At 44.7% G+C, this 27,465-nt stretch overlaps 1 protein-coding gene across 2 annotated transcripts in view; it reads left to right on the forward strand.

The window, feature by feature from the left end:
- The window catches only part of EPHA7 (EPH receptor A7), a 419,947-nt gene that overhangs the window by 285,061 nt on the left and 107,421 nt on the right, over positions 1 to 27,465 (forward strand). For both annotated transcript variants that reach the window (XM_030199089.1, XM_030199090.1), the window contains exon 6: positions 4,416 to 4,540. In XM_030199089.1, the coding sequence (XP_030054949.1) occupies positions 4,416 to 4,540 (125 nt within the window). The remainder of the gene's footprint in view (positions 1 to 4,415; positions 4,541 to 27,465) is intronic.

Here is a 27,465-nt window from a genome sequence, read left to right on the forward strand (position 1 = left end):
AGCAATTTTATTTTCAATTTAATTTTGGATTATTATTATTATCTAGCATCTTGAATTATAATCCACTGTGGACTACGTATTTTGCTTTAGTGGGCTATAAATAAACTAACTGTAACTGTTTGCGTGCCCTTTTATGTGACCACCATTACACCAGCGTGACTGCTAGTACACAAATGTATGGTTTCACCTAATCCACGTTATGCTAGCATTCTATAACAGAATCCGGGTGCAGGCACAGGCAGCTCCTTGTGACTCTGGGCAAGTCACTTAACTCTCCATTGCCCCATGTAAGCCGCATTGAGCCTGCCATGAGTGGGAAAGCGCGGGGTGCAAATGTAACAACAACAAAAAAAATTATAGAATGTGCTCTAAATGCATTCTCCAAATTCTATAAATGGCGCTTAAAATTGTACGTGCAAATTGGGATGTGTGCCCAATTTGCTTACTCAATTTTATTGAATAATGAGCCAATTAGTGCCATTAATTGGGTGCTAATAATCAATTTTCAGCAATAATTGGCATTAATTAAAATTTACGCAAGCATTTTTAGTCTCCTTGCGTGTAAATTTTACACACAGCTCTAAAAAGGAGGTGTGGCCACGGGAGGGTCATGGATAGATCAGGGGCTTTCCTATAATATATAGGTAATCAATAGAAATCAAACAAAATTAAAACATGGAAAAGAAAATAAGATGATACCTTTTTTATTGGACATAACTTAATACATTTCTTGATTAGCCTTCGAAGGTTGCCCTTCATCAGATCAGAAATAAGCAAATGTGTTAGCTGACAGTGTATTTAACAGTCTCTCATAGATGGTCTAGCAGGGTGGATAGGAGATGTGTATGCTTTGAAGTCCCCATACACATCTCCTATCCACCCTGCTAGACCATCTGTGAGAGACTGTTAAATACACTGTCAGCTAACACATTTGCTTATTTCTGATCTGATGAAGAAGGGCAACCTTCGAAAGCTAATCAAGAAATGTATTAAGTTATGTCCAATAAAAAGATATCATCTTATTTTCTTTTCCATGTTTTAATTTTGTTTGATTTCTATTGATTACCTTTAACAGTGGATTTCTGGACAAACGGGCTGGCTGGCGGGAGCGGGACTCCCTTCCCCTCCCCTTACGCTACTATCCCTGGTGGTCTAGAGGTACCTCTTCACTCTTTGGGGCAGGAAAGAAAGAGCCCCCTCTTTCCTGCCCGGAGCGCTGCTGCTAGCTGCCCTGCTGCATCCTTTGTGAGTCCGGCTTTTGGCGTTTCAAAATGGCCGCCGAGAGTTGAAGTCTCGCGAGGCTGCTTCAACTCTTGGCGGCCATTTTGAAACGCTGAGAGCCAGACTCACACAGGATGCAGCAGGGCAGCTAGCAGCAGCACTCCGGGCAGGAAAGAGGGGGCGAAGAGGTACCTCTAGACCACCAGGGATAGTAGCGTAAGGGGAGGGGAGGTGACGGGGGAGGGAAGGTGATGGGGGAAGAGGGGGTGACCAGGGGACGTGGTGATAGCATGAAAGGGGCGGGACGATGGCGTGGAAGGGGCGGGGCGATGGGCGTGAAATGGGCGGGGCAAGTGTCCTCTTTTTATGAGGACAAAAAATGGTAACCCTAGTCACATCTGACTCACTGAATTGGGCACATGCCAGGGTTGGATAAAATCAGGTAGGCAGTAGGGCATTGAGCTGGGCTTTATACCTTACTGTTCACCTTTCTTTATTAGTCCAGGAGCAAAACAAACTTCACTCTCACTTAAAGAAAACTCCAGTCCAGGCTTTTATGAAACCAAAAGTGAACTTTATTAGATTTTCTGCAACAGCCGGTTCAAATCCGTCCAGGACATAGCAGGTTAATTTATAATCCAGCTTGATGTCTTTGTACAAATACATCATAAGCCAATTTAGGGATATGGTGTAGAGAGATGTGGTAGCCGTGTTAGCCCACTTTTAAAGGTAATCAATAGAAACAGAATAAAATAAAACATGGAAAAGAAAATAAGATGATACCTTTTTTGTTGGACTAACTTAATACATTTTTTTGATTAGCTTTCGAAGGTAGCCCATATGGTGTAAATCCTCTCATACAGTTTGTAAATCCTATGGTATGTACATATTTACAACTCCTCCTGTCCATTACCCATCCCTTGTGGCTGTTTCCACAGCACTTTTGCAGCAAGTGGATCTTCACTTTGGATCAGACCTCCCTGTCTGTCCACACTCCTCCATAAGGTGTACCTCTCAGGGCTAATACCTTTGCTCCAAACAGGCTTTTTCCTGCCCATACTCCCAGGCGGGATTCCCCTGTGTCCCAGGAGCACTCTTCCACTTTATAATTAATGCTTTATTGACAGAAACCTCCACTTTAGTCAGCCTTAGTTTCTTGAACCCATCCAGGACCCCCCCCCCCCCCCTTCACAGGGGTCCCAGTGGAGGTAGAGGCAACCAAAGAACAATTACTCAGGCAAATAATAACTTTAATTAACTCCAAACTCCACCCCTCCTGTCATTCAATGACCAGGAACATTTCCATCTGCAATATTCCCACAGATCTCTCCCTTGGGCAAGGCCTCACACTCTCCCTCTGCAGCCCACTGACCCTGCTCCCCCCCCCCCCCCCCCCCCCCCCCCCCCCACCTGTTTGACTCTGGAGAGTTCTACAGCAGTCTAGTAATCCCCAATATAATGGAGGATTACATGTGTTGTTGGGAAGTGTTTGGAAGATGACTTTGAAAATGTCTTTGCAGCTGTCTTTCGCAGTCTTCTTGAGTAATTTTCCCCTGTCTCTGTTTGCCTGTGTTTCCTTACACCAAAGTGCAGAAAGGCAGAATGAGTGGTCTGTTTGTTTTTGTTTTTTTAATTGACCAGTGATCCAGTGGCGTTCCTAGGGGGGGCTGGCACCCGGGGCGGATCGCTGATGCGCCCCACCCCCTGGGTGCAGCGCCCCCCCACGATGCAGCGCGGACCACCACTACCCCCCCGGCGAAAGGACACCCCTGCGAAGGAACACCCCCCCCCCCCCGCCGGGTGCACGCCGCTGGGGGGGGGGGGGGGCCGCATGCCTGTCCTCCGTTGTTCCATGCTTCTTCTCTGCCCCGGAACAGGAAGTAACCTGTTCCGGGGCAGAGAAGAAGCATGGAACAACGGAGGACAGGCGCGCGCGGCACCCCCCCATCGGCGTGCACCCGGGGCGGACCGCCCCCACCGCCCCCCCCCCCTAGGAACGCCACTGCAGCGATCTGTATTCTAACAGTTCTAACATCTTCTAGCATTTTCCCTGTTAAAGAAGAAAAATATTTTTTGGGAAGCTGAATATTTCAGGGTTTTAAACCCCTCTTAGATAGTCACATTTCCTTCCAGCTTGTCAAATTAGGTGAATTTTGGTCCCCCTTTTTTGAGTATTATTATTTCCTATAGACAGATAACACAGACAGATGGATGTCTGGACAGACATTGGGGCATTGACCCCTTTTATGCAGTTCTTTCCATATGTTGGAAAGCGTAAAAACCAGCAGCAAAATTAATTGAAAAAAAAAAATGACACAAGCTCAAATTGCTGGGATTCAATTTAGGAGATGACATCTATAATTTAAAGCTGTCAGAAAACCAGTATGAACGCTGGTAATATATATGAGTATCTAAAAAAAAAAAATCAGATTTAGCAATTTGGAAACATGTTATTGTTCTAGGTGATACATAATTTGATATATGAAACATAATGACCTCACTAAAAATTCATTCAGTGTGCTGCTGCTGCTGCTCATTTAGAAAGGAGGACACAACTAGTTAATCATCACAGAGGAAATTAGACAAGAGTAAATTAGGTTTCTGCATTCCAGAGTCTGGTCTACCAAACAGAGTAGAATGGAAAAGCCTCAGCCATTCAGTCAGTCTGCACTGGCACCTGTTAAACAAGGAAGTTTACCCAACATGTCTGTGCAGTGTTGAGGAAATATGTAACAATATAGAATTAACTGCACTTGAAGGCATCAAAATGCATGACTTTTTGTATAATGTTTGTTGACAAAGTGTATTGCAATAAGATAACTTGTGCATCTTAATTCATCACAAGAGATTAATCTGAAAGCATAGTGTTTCCCAAGCTTAATTAGAATTCATTTGCTTAATTGTGATTCTGATCCCATGAATTCCAGTTTTGCACTAACTTTGAACGATGCCATCTTCTGCTGTTTGCACTTTAATTTAAATTCCTATTATGGTTTATGAACAGTAATAAAGTCTGGTTTGAATATTCATTAGCCTCTCAATTGTGGGGATCCGAAAAAAAAAAAAAGGTACATTCTTTTTTTTTTTTTACCTTAATGAAACTGGAACAGCATGGGGCTGATCAGTTGTGACACTTTATTTTGAAGCCTCCAGCGCGTTTGCCCGTTGTTTATTGACACATCTTGTCCAAACAGCTCCCTCGCAGGTTAGCGGAGTAATGAAGGAGAGAGTTCTGCAGCGGAGCATCGAGCTTTCCTGGCAGGAACCAGAGCATCCCAACGGAGTCATCACTGAATACGAAATCAAGTATTATGAGAAAGTAAGTGCTAAGAGCATCTGAAACCGATAAACAGTGCGCTGTTTACATCATGTACTCCAGTCACCAAATGGAAGGGAGAAGTTAATGCTATAAAAATTACAATAACTATTGTCTGACAGAATAGATTGCAGTTCTTAGAATGGCCTCCTTGCTGTATTAATGGTCTATTGTTTATGTTGCTCGCACAGACCTTTGCGATTTGCTGTATAATGCTCGGCATAAGTAATGAAACAGTTTTGGGAAAGGCACTAGCAAGTGAGAAAAAATCTTTACATAAGTACCGCCTGTTTTAAAAGTATATATTTAAAAGCTTTCGTCATGTGTTTGCTCATTATTTGGATTTGCACTAGTCATTCCAAGACTGCCTTCCCTTTGTGTGCAATATCTGTTTAATATATATATATATATATATATATATATATATAGGACTGCCACAGCCATCTGCTACTCCTCATCGAATAGGATTGAGCATATGTGTCCTGCATGTGTTTGTGAGTCCCTCTCTGTCTTCACAGTAGGGAATCTGTGATTGCAGGATGCCCGGATACTGTCCATAAATAATAGGAAAAGGAAAATGATATTCCTCCTTTCTGTGGTTTTTTTTGCAACTACATCCAGCAGATTGCCAAGACCTGTCGTTTCTTTCTTTACAACCTCCGTAAAATCCACCCCTTTCTTTCCGAGCACTCTACTAAAACCCTCATCCACACCCTTGTCACCTCTCGTTTAGACTCCAGTCGGTTCAAAACTCTGCTGCCCGTCTCGTCTTCCACCAGGGTCGCTTTACTCATACTACCCCTCTCCTCAAGACCCTTCACTGGCTCCCTATCCATTTTCGCATCCTGTTCAAACTTCTTCTACTAACCTATAAGTGTACTCACTCTGCTACTCCCCAGTATCTCTCCACACTCGTCCTTCCCTACACCCTTCCCGTGCACTCCGCTCCATGGATAAATCCTTCTTATCTGTTCCCTTCTCCACTACTGCCAACTCCAGACTTTGCGCCTTCTGTCTCGCTGCACCCTACGCCTGGAATAAACTTCCTGAGCCCCTTCGTCTTGCCCCATCCTTGGCCACCTTTAAATCTAGACTGAAAGCCCACCTCTTTAACATTGCTTTTGACTCGTAACCACTTGTAACCACTCGCCTCCACCTACCCTCCTCTCTTCCTTCCCGTTCACATTAATTGATTTGATTACTTTATTTTTTTTTTTGTCTATTAGATTGTAAGCTCTTTGAGCAGGGATTGTCTTTCTTCTATGTTTGTGCAGCGCTGCGTACGCCTTGTAGCGCTATAGAAATGCTAAATAGTAGTAAATAGTAGTAGTATATACAGGTACTTATTTGTACCTGGGGCAATGGAGGGTTAAGTGACTTACCCAGAGTCACAAGGAGCTGCAGTGGGAATCAAACCCAGTTCCCCAGGATCAAAGTTTGCTGCACTAACCACTAGGCTACATAAGTACATAAGTAATGCAACACTGGGAAAAGACCAAGGGTCCATCGAGCCCAGCATCCTGTCCATGACAGCGGCCAATCCAGGCCAAGGGCACCTGGCAAGCTTCCCAAACGTACAAACATTCTATACGTGTTATTCCTGGAATTGTGGATTTTTCCCAAGTCCATTTAGTAGTGGTTTATGGACTTGTCCTTTAGGAAACCTTCTAACCCCTTTTTAACCTCTGCCAAGCTAACTGCCTTCACCACGTTCTCCGGCAATGAATTCCAGAATTTAATTATGCGTTGGGTGTAGAAAAGTTTTCTCCGATTTGTTTTAAATTTACTACACTGTAGTGTCATTGCATGTCCCCTAGTCCTAGTATTTTTGGAAAGCGTGAACAGACACTTCACATCCACCTGTTCCACTCATTATTTTATATATCTCTATCATGTCTCCCCTCAGCCGTCTCTTCTCCAAGCTGAAAAGCCCTAGCCTCCTTAGTCTTTCTTCATAGGGAAGTTGTCCCATCCCCACTATCATTTTAGTCGCCCTTCGCTGCACCTTTTCCAATTCTACTATATCTTTCTTGAGATGCGGCGACCAGAATTGAACACAATACTCAAGGTGCGGTCGCACCATGGAGCGATACAACGGCATTATAACATCCTCACACCTGTTTTCCATACCTTTCCTAATAATACCCAACATTCTATTCGCTTTCCTAGCCGCAGCAAACACCTGAAGCCATATGCTGGAACAATGCAAAGTGTTGTCTCTACCACCACTCTGACCCTTTCTACCAAGAGGGCAGCAGTAAGAAATCTGCCGCAATGCATCTTCTCTTATAGATTAAATGTATCCACACCAAACCTGCCCCAGCCAGAGCTGTGAGCCCATTCCATTATGAGGTGTGAAGTCAAGGGTGACGTAGCTTCAGCATCTAAGGACAAGAAGCCAGATTCAGTAAGTGGTACCCAGAGTTAGGCGCCAGAAGGATCTGTGCTAAACTTGTATTCTGTAAAGGGCGCTCCGCACAATGTGTGTGCATGTGTGCGTTTGTCAGTGAGTGTGTTTGAGCCAACGAGTATTTGTGTGAGAGAGTGAGGTTTTGTGTTGTGTTCTATGCTGTATTACATTAAGAACACATTAAAGTAATCCATGAGTATTACCCTAAGCAATTTTCAACAATTTCTCCCGGATTCTATAAAGGTCACCCAAATCTGGGTGTGGATCCCAGGTCCACAGGCAAACTAATTATTTAATGAGCCATTAGCAATCACGTATTGATGTTAATTTGGACTTATAAATGGATTTGCCTCTGTGCTATTCTGTAACACCGCGCACCTAAATTGACATGTGTTCACCTCAGAAGGGGGTGTGGCCAGGGGAGGAGCATGGGCAGGTCAGAAGATGAGGTTGCACCATGGAGCAATACAGAGCCATTTTAATATTCTTGGTCTTATTTTGCATCCCTTTCCTAATAATTTCTAGCATCCTGTTTGCATTTTTAGTTGCTGCCACACACTGGGCAGATTTCAGCATATTGTCTACAATGACACCTAGATCTTTTTCTTGAGTTCTGATTCCTAAGGTGGACCTCAGCATCAGATAACTATAATTCGGATTATTTTCACAATGTGCATCGCTTTGCATTTGTCCACATTAAATTTCATCTGCCATTTGGATGCCCAGTCTTCTAGTTTCCTAAGGTTTTCCTGCAATTTTCATAATATGCATGCGTTTTGACAGCTTTGAATAGTTTTGTGTCATCTGCAAATTTATTCACCTCACTCGTTATTCCATTTTCCAGATCATTTATAAATACGTCAAATAGTAACTGTCCCAGTACAGATCCCTGTGACACTCCACTATACACCTTCCTCCTTTGAGAAAAATGGCAGTTTAACCCTGTTTTCTGTCAAATAATCAATTCCTAATTCACAGAAGGACATTGCCTCCTATTCTATGACTTTTTAAATTTTCTCAGGAGTCTCTCATGAGGAACTTTGTCAAAAGCTTTCTGAAAATCTAGATACACTACATCAACTGGCTCACCTTTATCCACATGTTTGTCTAACTCTAAGCACCGCTTATAGAATATGCTTAGGCGGAAATGTTTACTGTGCAGATTTTCTAGGCACCTTATATAGAATCTGGCCCTTAATGCTCAATTTTTTTTGGCGCTGAATTTCCGGTGCCATTTATTGAATTTCTCTTTAATGCCTTTATAAAATGGGCTCATAGAATGACCCCCCCTGTAGCAAACAAGTTTTCTTGCATAGTTCACACCTGCTGTGAATAAGTTTTAAATGAATGTGTGTACTCGCTGAAAGGCAGTTCTATAACAGGGTTCCAACTTGAGTACATAACTGCACAGAATTGCATCAATAGTTACTCAAAAATCTCTCTAAATGAACAAGGTTAAAGTACTTTATAATCAATACCCACTTGTGGAGTACAATAAATTTGAAAGAGAAAATTCCTCAGTGCCCTCACCTCCACCCCTCAAAGCTGACAAGGAGGAAGAAAACAGGTCAATTTTCATCATAGTTACAAAAAAAAACCCTTCTAAAAAAAAAAACCCAGGTGTTAAAACTCCACTCGTGCTCAATTGTACTGGATCCAAAAATACATACGTGACTCAAATAGGAGAGAAAGACAAAAGCTTAGCTTTCAAAAACACAAGTGCTCTTTCACTTTTAATATCAATTACATAGACTGCGGCCAGAGTTTCACTGCAAAGCTATCTCAGGGCGTGACCAAAGGACTCAGCATTTTCATGCACAAATTTCTCAGTTGTGTATGCTGAGTCCTTTGGGAATTGAACCCAGGTTGCCAGGACCAAAATCCACTACAGTAACCATTAGGTTACTCCTCCACTCCTAAGATAGGCATCGGGGGCACTTAAAAGAAGGTGTCTGCTTATAGAATTGCCCCATGCATTTGTTCATACATTTTATAAAATATATGTGTACATTACAGCTTCAATCCTGCTCCACTCAAACTGCGTTCCCAGGAATATAAGTGTAACATATAACATAGCAGATGATGGCAGAAAAAAGACCTGCACGGTCCATCCAGTCTGCCCAACAAGATGAACTAGAGTGGAGGAGTGGCCTAGTGGTTAGGGTGGTGGACTTTGGTCTTGGGGAACTGAGTTTGATTCCCACTTCAGGCACAGGCAGCTCCTTGTGACTCTGGGCAAGTCACTTCACCCTCCATTGCCCCATGTAAGCCACAATGAACCTGCCATGAGTGGGAAAGCACGGGGTACAAATGTAACAAAAATAAATACCTTACCTTGATTTGTACCTGTCTTTTTCAGGGCACAGACAGTATAAGTCTGCCCAGCACTATCCCCTCCTCCCAACCACCAGCCCCGCCTCCCACCACTGACTCTGGCACAGACCGTATAAGTCTGCCCAGCACTATTCCCCGCCTCCCAACCACCAGTCCTGCCTCCCACCACCAGCTCCGCCACCCAATTTCGGCTAAGCTTCTGAGGAGCCATTCCTTCTGCGCAGGATTCCATTATGTACATCCCACGCACGTTTGAATTCCGTTACCGTTTTCATCTCCACCACCTCCCGCGGGAGGGCATTCCAAGCATCCACCACTCTCTCTGTGAAAAAATACTTCCTGACATCTTTTTTGAGTCTGCCCCCCTTCAATCTCATTTCATGTCCTCTCTTTCTACCGCCTGCCCATCTCCGGAAAAGATTTGTTTGCGGATTAGTACCTTTCAATTATTTGAATGTCTGTATCATATCACCCCTGTTCCTCCTTTCCTCCAGGGTATACATGTTCAGGTCAGCAAGTCTCTCCTCATAGGTCTTGGAACGCAAATCCCATACCATTCTCCTAGCTTTTCTTTGCACCGCTTCAATTTTTTTTACATCCTTAGCAAGGTACGGCCTCCAAAACTGAACACAATACTCCAGGTGGGGCCTCACCAACGACTTGTACAGGGGCATCAACACTTCCTTTCTTCTGCTGGTCACACCTCTCTCTATACAGCCTAGCAACCTTCTTGCTACGGCCACCGCCTTGTCACACTGTTTCGTCGCCTTCAGATCCTCGGCTACTATCACCCCAAAATCCCTCTCTCCCTCAGTACATATCGGACTCTCCCCGCCTAACACATATGTCTCTCGTGGGTTTCTACTCCCTAGGTGCATCACTTTGCATTTCTTCGCATTGAATTTTAATTGTCAAACCTTAGACCATTCTTCTATGGTCTAAGTCTTCTATGTGTAAGCACATAGTCTTGTTTGCAAGAGACATTTTCCACATGTGAAACATGCTTTACACTTGCTTTATAAAATTATCCTCACATGACTATGGGGCCCATTTTCAAAAGAGAAAAAAGTCCAAAAATTGGCATAAAAACATCCAAATTGGTATTTTCAAAACCAATTTTTAGATGTTTTTTCTACGAAGTCCATCAGAAGTGCATTCAAATCACAAGGGGGAGTACCAAGGGCATGTTAAGGGTGGGATCTGAGCGTTTCTAGCACATGGATGTTTTCCTGCCGTAATGGAGCAAGACAAAAACATCCAGGGCTATAAGTTGAACATTTTGGTCTAGGCCTGTTTTATTAATGAATAAGCCCCCAAAAAGTGCCTCGAATGACCAGGTGACACCCCTTTACTCCTTCAGTGGCCACTAATCCCCTTCCACCGCTCAAAGATGTAAATGACAGCTTCAGATGTTATGGCCATTCCTATTAGAGCAGTAGAGAGGTGTGGTAGTCGTGTTAGTCCACTGTTAAAGGTTATCAATAGAAATCAATCAAAATAAAACATGGAAAAGAAAATAAGATGATACCTTTTTTATTGGACATAACTTAATACATTTCTTGAGTAGCTTTCGAAGGTTGCCCTTCTTCGTCAGATCGGAAATAAGCAAATGTGTTGCCAATGTGGTATATATCATTCAGTGTAAAAAATGTAAGGAAGGATGCTATATTGGAGAAACAGGCCAGATGCTTAAGACAAGATTCAATCTGCACAGACATCACATGAAAATAGCCGGTGCCAGTCAAGCCCCCACCCCTGTGGACCAACACTTCACAAGACCAGAACACTGCACCAGTGATTTCACAGTAAGAATACTGAAAGGTAATTTTAAAACAATACAGGAACGTAAGACCTTTGAAATAAGAATGATTGAATATTTTGACACCCAACAAACAGGACTTAATAAGGATCTGGGTTTTCTAACCCATTATAAACCATAAAGCTGTATTTCTCTGTTTATTTCTCTGTTTATTACCCTCCTCTCACCTACCAACACCCATTCTGTTAGAATATCAATGAAATGCTTTGATGTCCCCATGCATACCCCCACCCTCCCACTCTGTCAGACTGTCAAAGTAATGCTTTGATGTTTCTCTTATATATACTATCTGCTACCTCATTTGCTTATTTCCGATCTGAGGAAGAAGGGCAACCTTTGAAAGCTAATCAAGAAATGTATTAAGTTATGTCCAATAAAAAAGGTATCATCTTATTTTCTTTTCCATGTTTTATTTTGATTGCTTTCTATTGATAACCTATTAGAGCAGCAAACAGGCTCCTGGAATAGCCTAGTGGTTGCTGCAGTGCTCTGTAGAGAAGGTGACCCAGACCCATAATCCACTGTATTATACTTGTGATGGAAAGTGTCAGATCCCCCAAAAGAACCAAAAACCTACTGTACCCACATATAAGTGGCACCGCTATCCATAAGGACTATTGTAGTGGTATATAGTTGCGTGCACAAGGGGTTTTTTTGTGGCTTTTGAAGTGTTCAGCATATAATGTAAGGGGGTACTGGTAAGATGTGTCCACTGCAGTGGACTTTTATGTGACGTCCACTGCAGTGCCTCCTAGGCTGCCCCACTGCTCTTCTGGGATGTTTTTGTGGCCAGTCTATTAGGAAAGCTGGCTCCTTCTACATCCCGATAGCTTGATTTTCATCATTTTTAAAGATAAAAGGTAGACATTTTTTTTTCTGGTTTGAAAATGGTCATTTTCGCTACTTGATTTTTTGGTCATTTTCAGCAAAACTTCCAAAGTTGCGTTTAGATGTCATATCAAAATTGCCCCTCTATGTTTTTTCTTATATTGTATTGTACCGTGTTTCCCCGAAAACAAGACAGTGTCTTGTATTAATTTTTGCTCCCAAAGATGCGCTAGGTCTTATTTTCAGGGGATGTCTTATTCGGGAGTAGTTGGGGGACTATGGCATTCGGGAACAGTATTGAAGTGGGGGGGGCGATATCCTGCAGGAGTAGGCCGTGGCTTGCCTATCTGCCCACAGTGACCGCAGGACTCGAGAGGAGCAGAGCCGCCCTGGCCGGGCTGGGAATGGAGGAGGGGTATGCACTAGGGAAGGTAGTGGAATATGGGGCCGGGCTGCTCTGGCTGGGGGGTCTCGGGAGTTTGTGAGAGGGCTTAGGGCGCAGGATCATCCCTACCATATTACAAACGTTAAAAAGAAAATTCTACGGTAACTCTGTTCCCCGTTGGTGGCGCTTTATGCGCTCCTCCTGTACATTCGCAACACTTTCCATCCTTCTAGTCTGACTTAGCCCTTGGGCGATGGAGCAGCGCCAAAAGGGCTCAGTTGACAAGTGCAAAGTGATGCATGTGGGTAAGAGGAACCCGAATTATAGCTACGTCTTGCAAGGTTCCGCGTTAGGAGTTACGGATCAAGAAAGGGATCTGGGTGTCGTCGTCGATGATACGCTGAAACCTTCTGCTCAGTGTGCTGCTGCGGCTAGGAAAGCGAATAGAATGTTGGGTGTTATTAGGAAGGGTATGGAGTCCAGGTGTGTGGATGTTATAATGCCGTTGTATCGCTCCATGGTGCGACCGCACCTGGAGTATTGTGTTCAGTACTGGTCTCCGTATCTCAAAAAAGATATAGTAGAATTGGAAAAGGTACAGCGAAGGGCGACGAAAATGATAGTGGGGATGGGACGACTTTCCTATGAAGAGAGGCTGAGAAGGCTAGGGCTTTTCAGCTTGGAGAAGAGACGGCTGAGGGGAGATATGATAGAAGTGTATAAAATAATGAGTGGAATGGATCGGGTGGATGTGAAGCGACTGTTCACGCTATCCAAAAATACTAGGACTAGAGGGCATGAGTTGAAGCTACAGTGTGGTAAATTTAAAACGAATCGGAGAAAATTTTTCTTCACCCAACGTGTAATTAGACTCTGGAATTCGTTGCCGGAGAACGTGGTACGGGCGGTTAGCTTGACGGAGTTTAAAAAGGGGTTAGATAGATTCCTAAAGGACAAGTCCATAGACCGCTATTAAATGGACTTGGAAAAATTCCGCATTTTTAGGTATAACTTGTCTGGAATGTTTTTACGTTTGGGGAGCGTGCCAGGTGCCCTTGACCTGGATTGGCCACTGTCGGTGACAGGATGCTGGGCTAGATGGACCTTTGGTCTTTCCCAGTATGGCACTACTTATGTACTTATGTACTTATGTACTCATTTTCTTTTATTATTTCTGCAAGGGGGATGTTTCTTTTCTTTCCGGGCTCACTTACCGGTAGTTGATCTTCACAAAAGCATGAAGGAGGATGGTAGGAGTCCGCTGGACGATAGATTTTCCACCTCAGTCTTGTTTCTTGCATTTCTTTAATGTTATTTCATCTTTGGGTTGCAGCAAAAAAAAAAAAAAAAAATGAAGGTTTCTGTGTCCATGTCCCATCGGGGTCAAACAAAAACTTTGTTAGGTCTTACTTTCGGGGGAGGCCTTATATTTAGCAATTCAGCAAAACCTCTACTAGGTCTTATTTTCGGGGAAACAGGGTATATGTTGTACAGTGCCCAGAGGAAGCAGTAATAATGTGAGCCACAAATAAATGAGTAAATAATGTAGTCTGGTGCAGGCTCAGAAACAGCATAAGAACATAGGATTTAGGAAATGCTTTGAACTAAAAGATGTTTCTAGGAGTGAGAAGCAGCAGGAGCTTAGAGGAAGTACTTAAGAAGCCGAGCATGCATGGCTTTGTCTGTGCAGTGTTTTGCCCTTTGTTCTCCTGGCAGCTGGAGTTTACAGGATACAGTGAATCTAACTATTATGTTAAATTTGTCTAATCCCTTTGAATCCAGCTTCACTATGTACCTCCAGAACTTCCTGTGGTAGTGAGTCCCGCAAGTTAACTATTAGGGGAAATTTCCCAACAAAAGCTGAGCACCTTGATTTTGTTTATATAGATTTAAGTTCATTTCTAGTGAAACCTGTGGACCCTACATCTAAGCTGCATACCCTTGTTTTTTTTGGATTTTGCTCACACCTTTTTCACAATCTAATTTTTGTACCTGAGGCAATGGAGGGTTAAGGGGCCCTTTTGCAAATGGCGTGCTGAAAAATGGCCTGTGATAGTGTAGATACGTGTTTTGGGCGCGTGCAGAATCATTTTTCAGCACATCTGTAAAAAAATGCCTTTTTAAAAACTTTTTACCGAAAATGGATGTGCGGCAAAATGAAAATTGCCGCGCGTCCATTTTGGGTCTGAGACCTTACTGACAGCCATTGACCTAGTGGTAAGGTCTCATACGATAACTGGACGGTAATGGTCTACGTACGTAAAATTCCGATTACCGCCCATGCACCAGAAAATAAAAATATTTTCCGGCGCATCAAAAATGAAATTACTGCAAGGGCCATGCGGTAACTCAGATTTGACATGTGTTGGGTATATGTAGGTGTCTATGTGACTTGGGCCCCTTTTGTGACTTGCCTGAGATCACAAGGGGCTGCAGTGGGATTTGAACTAGTCACCTGTTGATGTCAAGACTGGTGCTCTAACCACTAGGCTTCTCCACTACTTGGCAATTGACACCTTTCTACTTAGGGTTACCATACGTCCGGATTTACCCGGACATGTCCTCTTTTTGGGCGTCCGGACGGGTTTTGGCCAGCCTGCACATTTGTCCGGATTTCTGGACAAATGGGAGGGCTGACGTGCGGGCGGCGGGCTGACGTGCGGGCGGCGGACCTCCCCTCCCCTTACGATCTTCCCTGGTGGTCTAGTAACTTCGGGGCAGGAAAGAGCCCCCTCTTTCCTGCCTGGCACGCTGCTCTGCATCTGTATGCTGCCTGTGACGGTCTCGGCGAGATTCAAAATGGCCGCCGAGAATTGAAGTGGCCTCGCAAGACTTCAATTCTCGGCGGCCATTTTGAATCTCGCCGAGACCGTCACAGGCAGCATACAGGATGCAGAGCAGCGCGCCGGGCAGGAAAGAGGGGGCTCTTTCCTGCCCCGAAGTCACTAGACCACCAGGGAAGATCGTGAGTAAGGGGAGAGGTGGTGATGGGGCCAGGGGGGGAGGGGAGGTGAGGTGAGGGGGTGACCAGGGGAGGGGAAAATGCGACAGGGGCGGTGCGAGGTGCTACAAGGAGCGAGGAGAGGTGTGGAAAGGGGCGGGGAGAGGGTGTGAGGGGGGCGGGGCATGGCCGTGAAATGGGGCGGGTATGGGCAGGGCAAGTGTCCTCTTTTTTTAAGGACAAAAAATGGTAACCCTGTTTCTATTGGACTAGCAGCAATTGATCAAGGCCACCATATCCATTAGGCAAACCAGGTGGCTGCCTAGAGCACTAGGAATCAGGGTGTGGCAGCGCTGCGTACGTCTAGTAGTGTTTTAGAAATGATAAGTAGTAGTAGTAATATGTATTCTACGGGTATGGAAACCAAACAGTGCTGGTGCTTCTCTCCTTATAGGATCTGCAACTGCAAGGTGCTGAAAAAAGAGTTGCAGTTGTTGCATTGCACCCCCTCCCCACAGGATAGATTCAAGCCCAGATGCACTAAACGTTTTTCATCGTTAAATGAGTCCTTAAGGCAGAATTTCCTATCCTTTCCATGCACTAAAGCCTATTTTCCGACGACAGTAGCAGCTAACGAAAACTGAATGCAGATGAGCAATTCTTCTACAAATCCCATTGAAATGACATGCACTAACCTTTTCCGATTCGTTTAACGCAGGAGAACACCGTGAAATCTAACGAGAGTCTGTACCTCTCGTTAGGGCTGTCTGTCTGCTAGAAGTTTACAAAATCCATTAAAAAAAATAAGTGGGGGGGGGGGGCGAAAACGCGTCAGGGGCGTCCTTTATTGACGCCCCAGGTCGCCGCTGCTCCCCTCTCCCTCAGCACCAAAAAAGAAACAAACAAAAAAAAAGGATCGGGAGGGGGCAAGGGCGCTCGTCATGAGCGTCCTGTATGGGCGCCTTGCCCCCCCCCCCCCCCCCCCCCCCGAAAAATCTCCAATTTTAGCAGCCCCGGGCCGGCCCTCCGCTCTTCCTGTGTATTCTCCCACACTAGCGCCGCCTCCTGCCATGCTCCGGTCCCGTGCCCCGCCCCCGCCGCCCCCCCCCCTTTGGTCGTGGCTGCCGCTCCCCCCTCCAACGACCCCCCCCCCCTTGCCTTACCGGCCCGTGCAGCACCTTGCACCTCTGCTGCACGGGCAAGAACAGCTGATCGGCGATTCAGAAGGCCTCCTCAGACGTCCCTTCTTTCTTCCTGGGCCCGCCCTCCTCTGACGTAAGTAAACTACGTAGTTTACCTACGTCAGAGGAGGGGAAGCGGAGAGCAGCGGGGGGGGGGGGGGGCAAGGCATCCATACAGGACGCTCATGACGAGCGCCTTTGCCCCCTCCCGAAACACACCTGTTTGTGGGGTTTTTTTGTTTTGTATTGACAGCGCATGCGCATGCTTTAGGCGCTGATTAACGATGGGTTTAACGATTCAGTGATACATCCTACTTTGCAATACCGATCCAAACATTTCTGGAGTGTTTTTGTAGTGCATTCCTCGTTTTTAAAAAATCGTTAAGCACTTTTACGTTTCTTATTTTTAAACGTTTGGTTGATGCATCTGGGCCTCAGTGTACTGCTTGGAGAAGGAATAGTGTTTGCTTTTATTGACATGCCGAATTAGAAAAGGGAAGAGTAGTAAATAGTGTCACTGTTTCCTCACTCTTCTCTCTCCTGCAAAGGTGAATAAATAGATACCAGCACTCTCTCTTAACCTAAACCATCTCTCCCACCCTCTCCTTCCACCTCTCTCCAGTACCCCAGTACTGATGCAGCAAAGCTGAAAAAAAAAAAAAAAAAGAAAAGGTAACAGAAGCCAGTGCTTAGGCTGCTCCCTCTCTGTCTCTGGCCAGACCTATGCAGAGTTTAGAAAATAAAAGATAAAAGGATCTGTCGCCAACGTTGCCAGGTCTGCGGGTTTCCCGCCCAATTGGGCGGCTTTCCACGACCCGTTGCGGGCAATTTTTGCCGGCTGTGAGGAAATTGGGCGGCTTTTAAAAAGCCGCGTTGCGGATTGGGCGGTTTTCTGGGGCTTCTATTGGTCCAATTTGGTCCAATAGAAGCCCCGCAGAGGCTGGGTTAACGACGTCGGCGGCTACGTCAGGGACGGGGTTAGTGACGTCGGCGGCTACATCGGGGGAGTGGATAATGACGTCGGAGGGTATGTCGGGGCGGGGCTTACCTTTGTACGGGTTTTGGGCAGGGAAAAAGTTTTTCAACCTGGCAACCTTGTCTGTCGCCTCCATCTCACAATGTTCTCCGTTTGTCTCTGGCCAGACTCCTACAATTAAAACAAAATGACTTGTGTGATAGGAACAATAATTTTCAGTTATATCCATCCCCCATGTAAAATGTTAGTACAAATGCAAATTTTGCATTAATATATAATAATTTTCAAAAGTTACTTGAGTGGGTGAGGGGACGAGGTTGAAAGTTCAGCTAGGGTGCCTGATTCTCTGCACTGACCTTACAGTCAGTTTTTGCAGCCCGATCCCTGGGGACTCTCCTCCTCGCATTGCACTGAAAGGATGAGCATGGGTCATTGTTAGTGCGGCACCGGATGGTGAAATGAGAGAAGGTATGCATCTGTCATCCTCCTGACCCATTTCCACAGGTTTCAGGAGGATTTGGGGAATAGTAGGAGCTGGCCACCCCTCCTGCATTCATCTTTTCAGTGCACTGGCAAGGAGGAGAATCTCTAGGAGTTGGGGAACCCCCCTGTTCTATTTTAAAATTCTGAGTGCAAGGAGAGAGATATTGGGTACTTCTGCAGAAGTTTCACGAAGCTACTGCTTGAAGTTGCGGCAGCCATTTTGAAGCATCGCCGGCAGGAAGCAGGAGCAGCATTACCAGGCAGGAAAGAGTGGGTTCCTTTCCTGCCCCAAAGAGGCAACTAGACCCCAGGGCACAATAAGAGAGGGGAGAGGAGGATACCCTGAGGTCCTCTAGCACGCCCTCTTGCCTACAAACCCGGACATATGGGCAGGCTGGAAAATCCCACATGGACATCCCGTGGTTTCTTCAAAAAGAGGACAGAATTTTCATAGCCGATGAGCACGTGAACCAACCAGCTCACAGCGCAATGAGCATGCAAAATGCACGCTGATGAAGTCGTTTTGTATTCCTCCCCAATGCTCAGAGGACAGCGTGCTAAACAAGGGCGGTCTTTCCGCTGTAAACCCTGTGCCAGCTCGGAGCTGGCATTAGGGTGTCTAGGGTACATGTTCCTGGAATACAGGGAGAAAACAGACCAGTCCCGCTGCTGTGAAAACACAGGCTTGCTAGCGGTTTCTCACAGAACATAGTCCCTGCGCTGGCTGCAGGCTTCTCCCACCAGTTGAGCCAACTAGTGAGTAACCAGCCCCCACATTCTGCAGCAATCAAGTAAGTAAGAGTGTCTTCCTCTTCAATAAGGATTTTTCTTGGGGAGGGAGGAGAGGAGAACATAAGAATACTTCCAGCTCCTCTGCTCATGTGGGAGCCACTGCTGTAATTCCGGAGCTGGGTAACTGGCACCTCTTGGAGGAGTAGCCTAGTGGTTAGTGCAGCAGACTTTGGACCTGGGTTCAATTCCCACTGCAGCTCCTAGTGACTCTGGGCAAGTCACTTAACCCTCCATTAGTGTACAACGTGCTGCGACGTCAGACTCCGAACTGGATTCAACGAATCAGCAGCGTTACTTACAGCATGGCCACGGAGGAGTCGGAGGAAGACGAAATATGAAGACTGCGGGTCGGACCTCGGCTGGCGGGGGTTGGGGCCCCCTGCCAGCAAAAGTAAGCAGCGGGGAGGGGGGCCAGGCCCCTGTGGCCCCACGCAGATACGCCCCTGCTCTGTAGGACAGCATTTTGCCAGACCAGAGCACTGCACTAATGACTTTGTGGTGTGAATACTAAAAAGAAATTTCAAATAAATAAAATTTAAAAAATTCCAGGAATGTAAAACTTTTGAAGTTAAAATGGTGAAATATTTTGGCACCCACCAGACAGGACAACAAAGATCTGGGTTTCCTATCACATTATAAACCATAAAATTATACTGCTTTGTCACCCTCTAATCACCCATCCATCTCCCCCTGTTTCTCACCCCCCCCCCCCCCCCCCACGAGATTGAAATTGGAATGCTTTTATGTTTCACAGATATATTATGATATATGCAGTGGGGTACCAAGGTGGGGGCGGTCCGCCCCGGGGTGCACGCCGCTGGGGGGATGCCGCGCGTCTGTCGATTTCACTCGTTCCCTTTTCCCTCTGCCCCGGAACGGGTTACTTCCTGTTCCGGGGCAGAGGGAGCAGGGAACGAGTGAAGTTGACAGGCGCGCAGCACCCCCCCAACAGGTAAAGATGCACCCGGGGGGGGAGGGGTGTCGTTTCGCCAGGAAAAGGTTCGGTTGTTTCACCGCTGGGGGGGGGGGGGTGCCGCGCGTTTGTCGGCAACACTCGTTCCCTGCTCCCTCTGCCCCGGAACAGGAAATAACCCATTCCGGGGCAGAGGGAGCAGGGAATAAGTGTTGCCGACAGACGCACGGCACCCCTCCAGCTGGTAAAGATGCACCCAGGGGGGGGGGGGTCCTTCGTTTTGCCGGGGGAGGGGGCGCAGCGGCGATCTGCCCCGGGTGTCAGCGACCCTAGGAACGCCACTGGATATATGTCATCATTTGCTCATTTCTGAACTTCTGATCTGAAATAGGGTGACCTTCGAAAGCTCATCAAAAACAATATATTAAGTTAGTCCAGTTATAAATGGTATTATCTTTTCTTTTCTTTGTCTTGTTTTATTTATATTTATTACCTTCATGCATGTTAAACATCTGATCAAGCATTAATGCACTTTACTACGTAGGAACTCCCATGATCTTTCACCAAGCTCTCCTGTCTTTTGCTGTCTCCTTAGATGGGATTTATTATTTTCCCCACAGTCAAGTGACAAAATGCATTCTTATTATATCTGACTTGTAATAAAATATCGGGGCTGTCTTCTTAGAAAAGCCATTGAAGATATCACACTGTTAAAAATAAATGTAATATGATAAATATAATTGTTGTGGTTCAAGATGTGAGGTTGTGCTGTATCATATGAATACAAATACTGTAACTATAGATTTACACAGCTGTCAGATACCTGCCCTTATTATGACAAAACACGCTTTAAAGTGGATTAGGAGGGACAGCTTAGATATGATTGTTTATAGGTAGAAGGCATATCTTTTTTTTTAGAGTAGTTGTTTTATTGGGTTTTTTTTTCTCTTCCATTTATGGTAGAGGGAATTATCCTTTAAACTATGAATTCGGGCATAAATGGGAATTTTATTCTTTGTAAATCTCTAGATTATCAATTATGGAATGTTTATTGAAAAATATTTCACCGTAACATTTTAAATTAAAACCAATTTTCCAGTCTTCGTTGTGTGCTTCAGGATTTTTAAAAATATATTTTAACCTTTTTTTGTACTATTTTAAGGGTTCTAGGTCAGTTCCCACCGGACAGTTCCCACCTACCTTCTGGACAATTCCCACTGAACCAATTCCTACCACACCAGGGAGGACAATTCCCACCCATAACCCAAAAAATACAAAGAACACTAGAACAAATAATCTCCCTCCTTTTTCTCTTCCACATCGTTTGAGGGGCCAGTACCCCCTCACACAACATTATCTTTTACACATCCCTTTCCCCTTCCAGACATGCAATTCATTTGCCCCCCCCCCCCCCCACACACACACACCCAAACTAGGTTTCAGACTAATCCATGTTTAATCTGTGATATAAATGTCATAAGTAAATAAATAAATAGATACACACAAACTACAGTTCATGTGGGGGAGGGCAGTTCCCCCCTACACCCCCTCAAACTAGGTTTCAACCTAATTCAGCCCCACAAAATGACACACTGATTACGATTTATGACAAATTACTACTCTACCTATGGAAAGTTATTCTATTATTATACGTACTCTGTGTACTTCCGTATGCTGCTCTAAGCTCCTTTCTTCAAATGCCGTAAAAAAAAAAAGCACCACCAGGACATACGAAACAGAAAGAAGAAGCTACAGTCAGTAAAAAAAAAGAAGGCTATGATGGAGGGTGCACTGGTCCGGGGGGGGGGGGGGGGGGAGTGGAATCCTTGATAGGGAATTGTCCCTTTAAGTGGAAATTGTCCCAGGGAGGGGGAATGGTGGGTGGGAACTCAACTGATACCATTTTAACGACTATTTTACTAAGCATTTATTTTATTTATTTTTGTTACATTTGTACCCTGCGCTTTCCCACTCATGGCAGGCTCAATGCAGCTTACATGGGGCAATGGAGGGTGAAGTGACTTGCCCAGAGTCACAAGGAGCTGCCTGTGCCAGGAATTGAACTCAGTTCCTCAGGACCAAAGTCCACCACCCTAACCACTAGGCCACTCCTCCACTGTTGCTACTATTTGAGATTCTGAATGTTGCTATTCCACTAGCAGCATTCCATGAAGAAGTCGGCCCTTGCAGAATGTCCAATAGTAGCAATATTCCATGTAGAATGTCCAATAGTATCTATTTTATTTTTGTTACATTTGTACCCCGCGCTTTCCCACTCATGGCAGGCTCAATGCGGCTTACATGGGGCAATGGAGGGTTAAGTGACTTGCCCAGAGTCACAAGGAGCTGCCTGTGCCTGAAGTGGGAATTGAACTCAGTTCCTCAGGACCAAAGTCCGCCACCCTAACAACTAGGCATACACTAAGGGGCCATTTTACAGAGCAGCGGTAAGCACTACCGCTTGCTTACCGGACGCTGAAAACGAACTACCACGAGGGGGCATTTTTGGAGGCAGAGAGTAGGCGTGTCCTCTGCTAATTGGGTAACACGGGTAAATCACCACAAATCGCCCGATTAGCACAGGAGCCCTTACTGCCTAATAAATTGGTGGCGTAAGGGCTCACACGCTAATTGGGAAATTAGCACGTGGCTATTAAGGGGAAAATAGAAATTGCAGCCATTTTACTACTGTGCTAAAAGTAGCATCTGCACTTGGGAAACCCGCATACTAAAATTAGCACAGGCCACATTTTAGCACTGTTTAGTAAAAGGGCCCCTTAAAGCAGGAAAAAAGGCTTTCTGCCAAGAATTTGCCTGTCAGTGCACACCAATTTGCATATTAGCTATTATGTAAAAATATTTTTTGTTGGGGCACGTCATGGTTGGAGAATCGGTGAGGAAGGATTAACCAGTTAGAGTGTTCATATTAGCGAGTCTAACTGGTTAACACAGATTTAGGGGTCCTTTTACGAAGCTGCAGCAAAAGGGGACCTGCGTTGGCGTCAACATGTGTTTTTGACTCATGTCGAGGCCCACTTTTACCGCAGGGGGGGTAAAAGACAGGGTTTTTTTTAAAGAAATGGAGGTGCGGAAAGTGAAGCACTTGCTGCACGCCCATTTCAGGGGAGAGCACTTACCGCCACCCATTGAGGTGGTGGTAAAGGGTCCTGCGCTATCCCAGTAGTAACCAAGCTGCAAATGGCACTGCCTGATTACTGCCGGTTACCGCTCGCTAAAAGGGAAGTACCACCAGGCTGCTGCGGTAGCCCGGCAGTACGTCCTTTTTAGTGAGTGGTAAACCCGCGTTGGGCTTACCGCCGCTTATTAAAAGGGCCCTTTTATGCGCAAGCACTTACTGTCTCTGGTAAGTGCTCCTGCATTCTTCGTTAACTTTTTTCAGGTATTGCGCATTGATAGGAAAAATTAGCTCATGATCTGAAAAAAAACCAAATTTTTAAATGTCCAAAATACTGCCATTTTAGAAATGGGCTTAGCACGCGGAAATGTCCCTTGCTAAAATGCACTGTCTATATTTTAATGTGGCGTGGAGGGGCATAATCGAAAGGGGTGCCCAAGTTTTCCTTAGGACGTCCTCGCAGGACATCCCGGCGAAGGGGCGGGGAAACCCGTATTATTGAAACAAGATGGGCGTCCATCTTTCGTTTTGATAATATGGTCAGGGATGCCCAAATCGTGAAATTTATGTCGACCTTAGAGATGGTCGTCCCCAATTTTCAGCAATAATGGAAACCAAGGACGCCCATCTCAAAAACGACCATATCCATGCCCTTTGGTCGTGGGAGGAGCCAGCATTCGTAGTGCACTGGTCCCCCTCACATGCCAGGACACCAGCTGGGCACCCTAGGGGGCACTGCAGTGGATTTCATAAATTGCTCCCAGGTGCATAGCTCCCTTTCCTAGGGTGCTGAGCTCCCCAACCCCCCCCCCCCCCCCCACAACCCACTTCCACAACTGTACAACACTACCATAGCCCTAAGGGGTGAAGGGGGGCATCTACATGTGGGTACATTGGGTTTCTGGTGGGTTTTGAAGGGCTCACATTTACCACCACAAGTGTAACAGGTAGGGGGGGATGGGCCTGGGTCCGCCTGCCTGAAGTTCACTGGACCCTCTAAAACTGCTCCAGGGACCTGAGTATGACATTTAAGGCTGGCATAGAGGCTGGCAAAAAATATTTTTAAAGTTTTTTTTTAGGGTGGGAGGGGGTTAGTGACCACTGGGGGAGTAAGGGGAGGTCATCCCCGATTCCCTCCGGTGGTCATCTGGTCTTTTTGAGGCTTGGTCGGAAGAAAAAATGGACCAAGTAAAGTCGCCAAAGTGCTCGTCAGAGACGTCCTTCTTTTTTCCATTATCGGCTGAGGATGTCCATGTGTTAAGCACGCCTCAGTCCCGCCTTCACTATGCTTCCAACACGCCCCCCCCCCCCCCCCCCCCAGGAACTTTGGTGGTCCCCGTGAGGGAAAGCAGTTGGGGACGTCCAAAATCGGCTTTCGATTATGCCGATTTGGGCGACCCTGGGAGAAGAACGCCCATCTCCCGATTTGTGTCGAAAGATGGGCGCCCTTCTCTTTCGAAAATAAGCCCGTTAGTAAAACAGTCCCTTAATTGTTTTTTTTTCTATTATTTCTCTTCATTCAGCTTCTTTTATCGCACTCCAATTTATATCCCAGTTCCAGGAGGTTTGTCATTGCTCAAAGTGGTTTCCTTCTTCGGCCTCCTTATCCCCACTCTTTTACCAGAATCTGTCCGTCTAACTCCTACAGTTAGTCAGTCTTTCTTTGCCCCTTTTTAGGTTCTCCTTTTCCATTTTCTCCTCACCAGATCCATCCTCAGTTCTCGTCTTCTTTAATTTCTCCTTCACCCTTGTCTCTTCACCGCATACACCCTCAGCTCTTTGCTTTTTAGTTTCTCCTTCACCCTTGTCTCCTCACCACATCCATCCTCAATCCTTTTCTTTTTTTCTTGTCTCCTTCTCCCTTCATCCTTCCTCAGTTCCCTGCTTTTCTATCTTGTCTCTGTAGTTGTCTTTCTGCATCCTTCTGTCTTTCACCATACTTCTATCACCATTTCCAGCCGAGGCTTGGGTCACCTAGTTACAGTGCCGTCTGGATATCATTTTTGCTGCTCTCCCTGCACTGGCACATAAGGGTGTACATTGATTTGGGTGCATTTGGTTCATTAAGGTGCCTTAACAATTATAGGGGCCTTGCATCTCTTTAATTTCAGTTAGGTAGAATACTGATTCTATGTCTTCTACTGTTCATGCTTGTATTAAGAAGCTAGTAGACTGGTCTACCTCTATGCGGCTGAAACTGAATGCTGAAAAACAAAAACCCCAAAGGTTTTATGGTTCAGTAAGCATCCTTCTAGTATTCCCCACACTATTGCTATGGAAGACGGGAAGCACTCTGGAAGTGGAAAAACAGTTCAGGGTCTTGGGTATGATCCTGGACTCTTCTCTGGCTTTGGAAACTCAGATAAACAATGTAGTAAGGAAGGCTTACGTCATACTCAAAGAACTTTGTCTGTTGTGCTCCTACGTTTTGCAAAAACAGTTTAGGCTTATTGTCCAACTGGATATTTTAGACATGCTTGATTACAGTAACTCTTTATACCAGGGTGTAGCAGCAAAGTATGTTGCCAAACTTCAGTTGGTCCAGAGTTCCGCAGCGAGATTGATCTTTCACAAATCTAAGTATGACCATGCTTCCCTTTCACTTAAAAGAATGCATTGGCTGCTGGTTCAGGAAAGAATTTGTTTCAAAGTGTTCTGCTTGATTTTAAAGTTTTTATTTGGATTCTGTCCTGGGGACTTATCACAAAAGCTTAAGATCTTAAATAACTGTTTTACTTCTGTCGGGTCAACATTTAACTTTAGTGTTTCCCTTTGTTAAGCAAGTTAGATTCAAATCAGTTCTTACACATTCTTTCTATTTCTTAGTTGTTCGTCTCGGGAATAGTCTTCCTGTCCACATTTGTCATTTGAAGGACTATATAATTTTTTGGAAGATGCTAAAGACACATCATTGCTAGAACTGTCTTTGTATTTTTTGTCTTTTTTTACGTATTGTATTTGTTTATTGTAATTCCTGATGAATGTTCAGCTGTTTTTTAAATTGTTACTTCACCTTGAATCTCGTATGGGAGAGTTGGCGGGTTATAAATACCTTATAACATAACAACATAACATAATGTCAGGTTAAAATGCAACATCTACTAAAATATCCAGCATAAGTATCTGTTGTTAATCTATAAGTCAATCTTCAAAATCAACTCTTCATAACTTTTCACAGCCTATATAGTAAAAATCTTGACAGTGTTCATATATGTAGAACATCATGCATCATATGCAAATGTTACTTAAGAGAACCATCTGAAGTGAATTTCAAGTGAGCCAGTGACTTATGCCCACTACCACTTGTGCCTTCATCGGACTTTTCACAACTGTGACGTACTTCAAATATTTCAAGTGCATCAACTTTCTTATATTTCTAAAGTTTCTTATATTTTATTTATATTTATATTTAAAAATGTATTTTCTCTTTATAATGATTTTCTCAAAGGATTTAAATACTTAGCTTTCATCATTCTGTTCTTCCTTCCAACATTGCCTGGACCAGCCACCAAAATGACCTATGTTTCGAATTCTTCCTCATGGAGTTGGTCCATTTTAACATCAGAATGCATTTGCTTCTTTCTCTTTGTGCACACGAATTCTAATTAGAGCCAGTTAATTGGTTGTTAAGTACCAATTATTGGCACCGATTGGTTTGTTAATCAATTAAGTTGTGCACACAATTTGACTGTGTGGCCAAATTGGCGCACACAACTTAAAGTGCCATTTATAGAATCTGGGGGGGTGTGCGCGCCAAAGATTACTGTACCCATTTCGGGTGGGAGCACTTACCGCCACCCATTGAGGTAGTGGTAAGTGCTCCCACACTATCCCCACAATAAGCAAGCAGTGAGCAGGAGGAGTGGCCTAGTGGTTAGGGTGGTGGACTTTGGTTCTGGGGAACTGAGGAACTGAGTTCAATTCCCAGCATAGACAGCTCCTTGTGACTTTGGGCAAGTCACTTAACCCTCGGTTGCCCCATGTAAGCCACATTGAGCCTGCCATGAGTGGGAAAGTACAGGGTACAAATGTAACAAAAAAAAACCTGTTGGATAGTTCATTTTTGGAATTATGATGATTGCTGTCTTGTCTACCTAGTCTTTAGTGGTTGTAAAGTTATTGCTATGCTATGTTTAATTGTTTTTATGTATGTTTTTGATGTGCTTCACCCTGGATAAGGGCGGATTAGAAATGATACATTCTAATTCTGATGCTAACTTGTGAATAGGCACAGAAGCGAGGCAATCAGAAAACTGAAATAATGAGTGGAGAGAGTTTAGCAAAACACTTTACTAAGGAATAAACTAATAACTTCAGAAATGCTACATTTCAGAGATTGTTATGGTATATTTGATTGGAAGAAATGCAGGTGTATATGACCAGGTTTCTCAATGAGCAGAGAATACTTTGGGTTCATACTATAAATCCCTTAAAATGCTAGTTAATGTGCTATATCTAAACAGTCTGATCCATTATTAATCAAAGATCACTTCTAACAACGTCAAACCCCTTGAAGAATACTGAATATAGATCACAATGATAAACTGCAAATAACCTTCCACATATGTTGAAAGAATAAGATCCTGATGCGATTTGGACCAATTAATTTTCTGATTTTTCGAGTTTTATGAAATTTTTTTGTTGAAGGAGGAAAAGGTCTGAAAAAGCCCAGGTGCCGAGCCAAACATCAATTGATATAATCAATGAGTCATAAGGCACACTGTAGGCTG

This window comes from Microcaecilia unicolor, chromosome 3 (genome assembly GCF_901765095.1).
Source record: "Microcaecilia unicolor chromosome 3, aMicUni1.1, whole genome shotgun sequence".
Taxonomy (NCBI): domain Eukaryota; kingdom Metazoa; phylum Chordata; class Amphibia; order Gymnophiona; family Siphonopidae; genus Microcaecilia; species Microcaecilia unicolor.